Source organism: Rhinopithecus bieti, unplaced genomic scaffold (genome assembly GCF_001698545.2).
Source record: "Rhinopithecus bieti isolate Rb0 unplaced genomic scaffold, ASM169854v2 scaffold_3033, whole genome shotgun sequence".
In the NCBI taxonomy this organism is placed as follows: domain Eukaryota; kingdom Metazoa; phylum Chordata; class Mammalia; order Primates; family Cercopithecidae; genus Rhinopithecus; species Rhinopithecus bieti.
This window is the reverse complement of record NW_016803877.1, coordinates 150,302-160,834: the sequence shown is the minus strand read 5'-3', so window position 1 is coordinate 160,834 and position 10,533 is coordinate 150,302. Positions and strand designations below refer to the sequence as shown.

At 42.5% G+C, this 10,533-nt stretch overlaps 1 protein-coding gene across 3 annotated transcripts in view; it reads right to left on the bottom strand.

Moving 5' to 3' along the window:
* Window positions 1–2,783: 2,783 nt before the first annotated feature.
* The window catches only part of LOC108517778 (ubiquitin-associated protein 2-like), a 9,686-nt gene continuing 1,936 nt past the window's right edge, over window positions 2,784–10,533 (bottom strand). For 2 of the 3 annotated variants that reach the window (XM_017855888.1, XM_017855897.1), the window contains exons 2-4: window positions 6,331–6,460; window positions 4,172–4,249; window positions 2,784–2,924 (exon numbers count right to left, since the gene is read on the bottom strand). In XM_017855888.1, coding sequence (XP_017711377.1) covers window positions 2,799–2,924; window positions 4,172–4,249; window positions 6,331–6,420 — 294 coding nt within the window. In that variant the 5' untranslated portion in view covers window positions 6,421–6,460 and the 3' untranslated portion in view covers window positions 2,784–2,798. Of the gene's footprint in view, window positions 2,925–4,171; window positions 4,250–6,330; window positions 6,461–10,127; window positions 10,344–10,533 lie in introns of those variants that run through there. The other variant, XM_017855898.1, reaches the window with a different exon arrangement.

The following is a 10,533-nucleotide window of genomic DNA, read 5'->3' as shown; positions in this document are numbered from 1 at the left end:
AAAAAACCGGTGTGGTGGCACACACCTGTTGTCCCAGCTACTAAGGAGGCTGAGGTGGGAGGATTGCTTGAGCCCAGGTGTCCATGGCTGCACTGATCATGCTACTGCACTCCAGCCTGGGTGACAGGGCCAAGAACCCAACTCTTAATTCATTTGTTTTAAAAAGACTACCTACCCAGGACTTGGAAGTTTGTGGCTGCCTACTCTTCCAACCCAAGCCTATTACACATTACAGTTGGTGGGTCATTTTATGCTCACAGTAAGTTAGAACAACCCTATAGCTAAATATACACCAGGAACACTCTGGAAGCTAGACTCAAAACAGCTTTTAGAATTTATGCTACTGTCTCAAAACCTGGCAAGTTTCAGGAAACTGTAACCTTTCTCCCTCCTCTGTATGCACATCTGCTGCTGGCACCAGATGGGTCTATAAGGAAAAAGAATTACTATTATCTTCTCAAAGGCACCTTCAGTTTTCTCAAACGATCTCACCCACCCAAATACATCCAACATCCCTGGTAGCTGACTTTGCTTCCCATTGGTTTCACTAGTAGCTGGTCTATTCGTAGCATAAACCTATATTCTCCAGCTTATTTTCTTTTTTGATACTGTGTAACATCAGCCTTACAGCACTATACAGAAGATGCTGGGAGGTAAGATAAAATGTGATATGCGAAAAAACATTCAGACTTTTAAAAAAACATAAATAGCCCCACCTCACTACTCCCCATAAAATCTAGAGACAATTATTCTAGAGTAAATCCAAAACAAATCAAAAGCATTATATCTTGATTGGCCAAACAGTAAATATTCAAATAAGGTCAACAGTGTAAAATTTAATCCAGGACTACACTTTTGAAGAAAAAAATCCACCAATTTAAAATTCAATTGTTTTTAAAAGTTTTCCATTATTATTTTCCATTGTCTCAAAGAAATTGACAAACCTCCTGCATTTAGCTAGAGTGACTCTAGTATCAGAAAGTTGTTGTATCTGAGGCCAGGTTCCATGGCTCACATCTGTAATGCTAATACCTTGGAAGGCCGAGGCAGGAGGATTGGCTGAGCTCGGGAGTTCAAGACCACCCTGGGCAACATAGTGAAACAGTGTCTCCACTAAAATACAAAAGATTAGCCAGGCATGGTGGTGCATGCCTGTAGTCCCAGCTACTCAGGAAACTGAGGCATGAGAACTGCTTGAACCCAGGAGGCGGAGTTTGCAGTGAGCAGGGATATACTCTGGCCTGGGAGACAGAGAGAGACTCCATCTCAAAAAAAAAAAAAAAAAAAAAAATTAGCCAGGTGTGGTGGTAGATGCCTGTAATCCCAGCTACTCTGGAGGCTGAGGCACAGGATCACTTGAACCTGGGAGGTGGAGGTTGCAGAAAGCAGGTTCGCACCACTGCACTCCAGCCTAGGCAACAAGACCAAGACTCTGACTCAAGGGAAAAAAAAAAAAAAAAAGTTGTTATCTCTAAGGATGAATTTTAATATCTATCCTAACCAAAGAGCCCCAGTATAAGACCCAATAAATGAAAATGATTTCAAAGTAATACACTGGACCAGGTGCGGTGGCTCATGCCCATAATCCCAGCACTTTGAGAGGACGAGGCGGGCAGCTCACTTGAGCCCAGGAGTTTGAAACCAGCCTGAGCAACATGGAGAAACCCTGGCTCTACTAAAAATAGGAAAATCAGCTGGACATGCTGGCCCATGCCTGTGGTCCCACCTATTCAGGAGGCTGAAGTGGGAGGACCACCTAAGCCCAGGACAAGGAGGTTGCAGCATGTCAGTGCACTCCAGCCAGGGCCACAGAGTAAGACCCTGTCTCAAAATAATAATAATAATAATAATAATAATAATAATAATAATCCACTGCTTATTAAAAAAACAAAATTTCTCTAGTAAGCATTGCAGGAACATTCCGAAGGTTAATAAGGCAGTCAGAAGATTACATTTTGCTACAAACATAAGACAAGCACAAAAACAGAATTCTCATGAAGTGGGAAGGAGAAGTGAAAGCAACTTGTCTAAATTCCAGGGCAAGAGATCCTCCAAGATATCCCCTATCATCTCCAGGGATGGTCAGCAGGCTACAAAGCTTGTTTCTCTGCTACCTCAACAGAAATAAGTTCAGGCAATGAAGCAGTATTGTGCAATGCAAAGCTGATACTGAGGGGAATGTCCTGAATTCAGAATCAAATACGTAAAATAAATAAAATGAAATAAAAAGGCCGAGCGCGGTGGTTCACACCTGTAATCCTAGCACTTTGGGAGGCCAAGGTGGGCGGGTAAGGAGATCGAGACCACGGTGAAACCCCGTCTCTACTAAAAAGACAAAAAATTAGCCGGACGCAGTGGCGGGCACCCATAGTCCCAGCTACTCAGGAGGCTGAGGCAAGAGAATGGCGTGAACCCGGGAGGCAGAGCTTGCAGTGAGCTGAGATCAGCCACTGCACTCCAGCCTGGGCAACACAGCGAGACTCCGTCTCAAAATAAATAAATAAATAGGAAAAAAAAAAAACAAAACCAAAATCAAATATAGTGTATGACTTTGTTCAACAGCAATATCCAAGGCTATCAAATCGCACCTCTAATTCAGCCTAACCCCACAGCCTGAAAACAAGTCACTAGCCTGGAATAAATAATTTATTTCAGGCGAGTGATTTCAGGCGAACAATCTCCAAGAAAGTTCCCAACTTTACTTCGAGAAAAAGGTGCTCTGCTTTAAGGTATGTTGCCACTTGCTACTTTTAGAACATTACTAGCCTCCCAATTGAGGACCCATGTCCTAGAACACTCTATAAGCACTCTACCGTGTCTGGATTTCCTTCCAGAAGAACATTGATGGCTCTGTTGACATCTCCATTGCAGTCATGCAAAGCAATCACACATTCATCCTGGTTCTTTCCTGTAATATCAATCAACTGAAAGAGAAAAAAGAGCAACCATCATGAACAGGCTTATGCTCACACTCCCAATGAAAGGAAACTAGGTGAAAGGAAACGGTATCAGCTGACTTTGAAAAAAACAGGTTTAAAAAGCAAAGGATGAGGGCCAGGCACGGTGGCTCATGCCTATAAACCCAGCACTTTGGGAGGCCGAGGTGGGCGGATCACTTGAGGCCAGATGTTTGAGACCAGCCTGACCATCATGGTGAAACCCTGTCTCTACTAAAAATACAAAAATTATACAGGTGTGGTGGTGGGTGCCTGTAAGCCTAGCTACTTGGGAGGCTGAGGCAGGAGAATCGCTTGAACCCAGGAGGCGGAGGTTGCAGTGAGCTGAGATCGCGCCACCGCACTCCAGCCTAGGCCACCGAGCAAGACTCCATCTCAAAATTAAAAAAAAAAAAAAGAAAGAAAAAAGATGTAGAATTTGCCTAGCAGGTTTTCCAGAACCACCCCTACCCCCAAAAAAAGGAAAACGTAGAATTTTGGTATTCTGTTTCCAAAAGCCAAATATTAACATCTGTGGTTCAGGGATGAGGTCAAAAGTATTTACAAAGCAATTAAGCATCAAACACAGAACCAAACTCTGAAACACACAGGCTTCAGCATGAATTTCCACATTTCCTATATCCACAACTGCTCAGTTTCTACAAAATGGCATCAGCAACAGGCAAGAGGTTAAAATTAAGATAAAATTTCCAAACAAAGTATCTATCCAAAGGGCTACAATAGCAGGGGTGCGGTGGCTCACCCCTGTAATCCCAGCACTTTGGGAGGCTGAGGCAGGGAGATCACCTGAGGTCAGGAGTTCAAGACCAGCCTGGCCAACATGGTGAAACCCCATCTTTACTAAAAATACAAAAAAATTAGCCAGGCGTGGTGGCAAGCGCCTGTAATCCCAACTAATCGGGAGGCTGAGGCACGAGAATTGCTTGAATTCGGGAGGCAGAGGCTGTAATAAGCCAAGATCATGCCACTGCACTCCAGTCTAGGTGACAGAGTGAGACTTCATCTGAAAAAAAAAAAACAAAAAACAAAACAAAGGGCTACAATAAATTAGAGAATGAAAACACTTATTTATTGGCCTGACCTATTATATTTCAGGTGAAAATTCTTCCAATACCTACAGGAGAAAGTATCTTGGTATCTATCTATGGTATTTGATTATGCCTTAATCCTGGTATCTTTTCTCATAGCATACAGTAAATTAGTGGTACACTCACTTGTTTCACCTTCTCCTCAAAGTCAGCATCATTATGGTCCGAAATCATCTGTGCAAGTCTAATTTGTTCTGCAGTGGCCTAGGAATTGAGATGAGATCAAGAAAGCATAATCATGAGGCAACAGTTTAGAGAACAAAAACCTATTGCATCCGTCTCCACTGCCCCAATTTTCTTTTCCTTGTAACAAATGAGCAAGTAATAAAGCACCATTTAGGATGCTTAAATCAGGGATAGGCGCGGGTGGTGGCTCACGCCTGTAATTCTAGCACTTTGGGAGCCCGAGGCACGCAGATCACCCGAGGTCAGTAGTTCGAGACCAGCCTGGCCAACATGGCGAAACCCCGACTCTACTAGAAATACAAAAATTAGCTGGGTGTGGTGGCACACACCCGTAGGTCCAGCTACTCCGGAGGCTGAGGCAGGAGAATTGCTTGAACCCGGGAGGAGGAGGTTGCAGTGAACTGAGAGCGCCACTGCACTCCAGCCTAGGCAACAGAACAAGACTCCACCTCAAAAAAAAAAAAAAAAAAAAAAAAAGATGCTTAAATCAGTAAAATGACAAAAATTGAGTGAAACTATTACAGAAAGAGTAAGGAACTCATTCACCAATCTTCACAGTTAAAGTGACTTCCGTCTTAGAATCACAGAACCACTCTGAAACATCTGCCCCTTAATTCATATTAAGTTACAAAGCCATGTGTAAACTCTATTCTTATTTCTGTGATAACCAACACCATCCTCTTATTCTTAGAGCTTAGAATACTACAAGTCTGACAATAGACTCAACATATCTTCTGTATATCCAGTGTATGTTAAGATACTAGGAATTTTACTGCCCCATCTAAGTATTATAATTCTACCAGAAATTCACTTGAAAACACAGATGAAAGAAAAATGCATAAGGAGAAAATTCCAGTCTTACATATTCAATTTATCTGACCATAATCAAATATAAGTAATTCATTCACATTACATACCAACTAACATCAACTTGATATGAGAAACAGAATGTATCTACATCAAAGTTAATATCCAAGAGATTAATTTACTCCTTAAAACTTAAAATTGAGCAATGCTCTAAGGTGTTTTGTTTAATTTTGAAGAAACACAGTGAAGCTGCCAGCTCCTTGTGGGAAAGGAACAATCAGGTAAGGCCTCAATGGGACCGGATAGGAAAATAAAAGATAAGTTGGGGAAAAGAGGAGCAAAGGATAAAATCTGGAATGGAAAAGGCTGGCTAGAGAGATATCAAGGTGGGACAGGGTACAGTGGCTCATGTCTGTAATCCCAGTACCCTGGGAGGCCAAGGCAGGTGGATCACCTTAGGGCAGGAGTTCCAGACTAGCCTGACCAACACGGTGAAACTCTGTCTCTACTAAAATACAAAAATGAGCTGGGCGTGGTGGCACACGCCTATAATCCCAGCTACTCAGGAAGCTGAGGCAGAATTGCTTGAACCCGGGAGGTGGAGGTTGCAGTGGGCCTAGGTCGCGCCATTTCGTTCAAGCCTGGGCAACAGAGCGAGACTCCATCTCAAAAAAAAAAAAAAAAAAGAGAGATATCAAGGTGGAAGGTCTAAGAAACAGAAAGGTATTGCTAAAACGGCCCAGGTAAGACAAGGGAAATGCTATCTTAAATATCTTAAGAGTTATAGAGCCGGACAGTGACTCACACCTATAATCCCAGGAGTTCAAGACCAGCCTGGGCAACGCAGCAAGACTACCATCTCTACAAAAATTTTAAAATTAGCCTGGCATGGTACTGTGCACTGGTAGTCCCACCTACTCAAGAGGCTGAGGCAGGAGGATCACTTAAGCCCCAGAGGTTGAGGCTACAAATGAAAGGTGACTGTGCCACTGCACTCTGACTTAGGCAAAGGGAGATCCTATCTTAAAAAAAAAAAAAGATAAAAAGCACAGGACCCATAATAAAGTGCTAAGCCTTATAATACAGTATTAAACAACAAAAAAGTAAGCATTCTGCCTTACAGCATGTCATGAACAGTTATCAGAACCTAAGTAAAAGCAGAGCCAAGGACTAGAAAACAAAAATTAGGAACCTAAACCAACAGTTCAAAGCACAGAATGATGCTGTACTGCATGGAAACTAGCATCAGCTGGCAATGCTATCCATGAATCCATATGCTTTGGGTTATTTACCTGTGGCCGCTGCTTGTGCTGTGTCTGGTTTTGGTTTTGAGGTTGTTCCCAGTTTCCCCGGGCTCGGTTAGTGCCCACCGACGTCATCATTTACAGTATATACAAATAACAGTATTTACAAGGTAGAATACTGAAAGATTTAAAAGAAAATTAGGTATTAAATGTGGGCAAAATATGTTAACTCTCTCACCAGCACCTTCAGCACCAAACACTTTCACTTCTTCAAAGGAACAAATCAAGATTCATTTATTCTTACAACATAATTAGTTTGATCAATTCCTTAAGGAGCTATGGCTGTTAATCCATTTTTATGTAACAAGAAATGTATAAAGCATGTGTAAGTGACTTTTTAAAGAAGTTACAGCAGTTTGGTTACTATTCCCCTATAAGCAGACTTTACATTTAGCTAATAATCAAAAGCCTTTTATATAGGTGAAAGCATCTAAAGTACCTTTGACAGAAGTAAATCAGTAATGTCTGGAAACAAAAGCCTTCCAGGAAGGAAATTAGTCTACACTCCAGAAAAATAATTTTAAATACTATATTCAATCACCTAAGAAAACAGCCTTACCTGCCTTACAACCTTTTTTATGTAAGCTGCATGTGACCTCCATTGTTTGGGAAAGCACAAGTTCAAGTCTAGACTCTTCTTTCTCCCTCAAGTTTCATCTCTCTCAGTATGCTATGGGTTTGTTTTGTGTTTGTGGGGTTTTTTTGTTTTTTTAAATCACAGCCTTCAACAGGGTACATATTAGCCCCAATGACTTTGTCCAGAATCTCTGTTCTCTGGAAAATGATTCCAACACACTGCTTTCACAGGTGCTTCTCTTGGTCTCCGAGTCCACATTTTCAAGAAACCAGAATGGCAATTACCCTCCACCACTCACCTTAATATACAAGGAATCTCAAATTTGTCTCAAACCAAAAGCATCTAGCACAAAGTTTTATTTGGAAGAAAGTGCTTCTAGGAAATCATTTTAAACTTGAGACCTTAATGCTAGCAAGATGACTTAGTTGAGTCTTTAAAGACACACAGAACACACAGGGCTTTCCCCAAACCAGAATACAGTTTTTGTTACAAGACTTCTAACAATGAAGGATTCTACTGAACTCAAGTTCCTTTAGTTCATACTTTGTTTTATAATGCAATCTCAGCTGCTGCATTTAGTACAAAAGAAAACATTAATCATATGATGGAGTGCTCAAAATAATAGGTTACTCTGCCTTTATTCCCTTCCAAAGAGGATAACTTTATACTTTTCTGCTCTATATTTAATTTTTCTTGTTAATGAAACCTTATACAGCATAATTCTAGACTGCCCAGAGATATTACTGGATTCGAGTGGGAGTAAGGACTTCTAAAGAAATATGCAAGGATTAACTATTAGGGAAGTGAATTTCATCTGATTTTCTTGGATGTTACAGAGAAAGTTGACTTTTTCTATGCATAAATTCTTCATCAAGTTGCGTCAATAGGTTACACAGGTCTTTGCATCAAGAAAGATTTTTTTAAGGCAGCTTCTCAGGTAATTTTTAAGCCATTACCTCTTCCCCCTACACATATAGGCACACAAAGACCCATAAATATTTCAAGCTAGAAAGGATTATTTGCTACACAGTAGCCCATTTTCCCAGGTTAGCATTATAGCCAAGTTTCAATTTTACAAAAAAAAAAAAGTTGTTTAACCAAGTACCCCGAATCCACATCAACGAGACTACATATACACATATATACGTATATATATCAAGACGAGAGGAAAACTATTTTGTTTTAAAATCGGCTCTAAGATGAACTTTCTAATATGGCATAGCCATTTCCAACCCACTACTGTAACTTACAAATAATGACTATTTTCTACTCCACATGTGATATCAATTTGTGAGAATAAGTTATATTGCAGGCATAAACTGCATGACTAGCTATGCACGACTGCATATACTGTACCAGTGAGATGTAAACATATTAAAAAGTCATCTTGAAAGATATAATTAACCAAGAAAGAAAAAAACCCTCCTAATCACTCTTGCTAGTCACATTTCCCTCTTACAAGTGCTTCGAAATGTGACTAAGAAAATTTTACTACCTAGTAGTGACAACACTGAGCAACAGGTCAAAAGTAAGTTATCTGGAATGGATCACTTGAGGGCACAGAATTAGTAGCAAGCAGACCCATTCCCAACTATCACACTGGAGGCGAAGACCTTGTTACTTACTTGCTCTTTCTTAGAAAATAAAAAGATTTAAAGGAAGTAGGGTGAGAAGTATTGGAGACCAAGGAAATAGTGGGAGAGTAAATACAGGTTTCAACACAGGAGTGCCCTTGACTCTTTTTTGAAAACCAGCTACTTAAAAAAATAGCCAGAGAAATTTCACTGAAAAAACTAAATAACAAATATTTATTGAGAATCTACTATGTGTCCAATACTTCAGGAAAATACAAAAGCAGTATGACTTCGTAGCTGCCCTCAGGGAGCTTACAATCTAAGAAACAATTCAGAAACTGAAGCTGGACTGGGTTGGGTAAAACTTGCTACCTCTAACAGAACAACTAATTTCTGTAGATGCTTTGCTGAAATGGTCCCTGCATCCCCTTCCCCACCACCCTGAAATCTAGTTAGCAAGAGTACTTCCCAGTTAGGACATAGCAAGGAGGAGCTTTAAAGATCAAAAACAAAACGGGACATTTTTAGGCCTTTCATCACTAGTTTACGTGCCAGCAATACTTCCCATTCACAAAGGAAACAATCATTGAGATAGTCTAATCTTTAAGGACAATGGTGTGAGATCTCAAAGCAGTTTTATCAACTGATACACAGCCAAAATGTTTTAATTCTCTATAATCATTGGGATAGTCTAATATTTAAGTACAATGGAGACAGATTTCAAAGCAGTTTTATCAACTGATACACAGCCAAAATGTTTTAATTCTGTAGAAATGCTGGTTACTAGTAACGCTTATCACCTCCCAGCAAGTCACATCAGGTATCCCCAAAACAGAATGTGGGGCGGAGAAAGGTAGGATGGGAGAAAAGACAAAAAAAAAAAAAAAAAGATTTCACCATTTAATAATCAGGGAGAGTCAAAGGCAAAACGTTAACAATAATAACAAAAACGCCTGTTACTGTGATGTTTTTCTTCCCACAACATCCTACACCAGAGGTGGCTACATTTCAAGAAGGGTGGAAAAGGAGCAGTCTCCAGTTTGTGACATCAGTTTGCAAAGCAATATAAGGCTGTCCACAAGGTTAAGGGTTTGAAGAAACAGGGCATTCCTGTCCCATTATGAGAAGAGTGAACAAATACCCCAGTGCTCTAGTGACGTCCCTTAAGCGTAATACACCCTATGGGGGCTTCCATGTCCAGCTTCCCAAATAACATAATTGTTTGGGGTACCCAAACTACAGTATAAACAGGAAGCTAAAGACAACAGCAAAAACATATTCCAAGAACTAGGTTGGTGAGAAAGAAGGGAGGGAAAAGGAGCTGACAAAGAGCCTGGAAACGGAGAGGGGACGCAAGCCCACGAGTGGAGGATGGGAGGCTCACCCCCCTCGGCGCCACATCGAGAGCCCACGGGGCCAATCTCCTTCCTACCTCCCAGCCGGAACAAATTAATCCTTCGCACACCAAACTGAGGGCCACATGGGGGAGTTTGGGGCAGCTCCACCCCATCGCCCTCCCTCCCCACGCCACCCCAAACCAGGCCGGATCCGGATCAGGGGAGGCCCGCAGTGGGTGGAAAGGGAGGAGGCCCTCTCCTCCGCAGGCACCGGCTGGGGTGAAGAGAGGGCCCTACCTTAGGCAAGGCCCAGGCCTCGCTCGCTCGCGCTCTTTCTCGCTCTCCCCTCTCAGGCTCTAGCCGCATGGCCCCCCCTTCCTACGGCTGCTCCAAGCCCCGCCCCGGCCACGCTCCCAAATCGAGGCCCCGGCTCTGGCGCGGCCCACTAGGCCCCGAACCCAACCATAAACAAAACCTCCGGCGGCCGACTCGAGGGGGGGGCGCCAGGGCTCGCATGACTACGGGGGGGGGTGTACAGTGGGGGAACACACGGTGCGGGGGGGCCTACCGAGGGAGGGGGCATACGGCGGGGGCAGGGGAGAAAAGAGGGAGGGTAAAAGGGGGATCGCGGATTTAAAGGGGCCGCGGACAATACCCGGCCCCGCCGCGCTGCCGCTGCCGCCGCCGCCGCCGCCAACGCCGC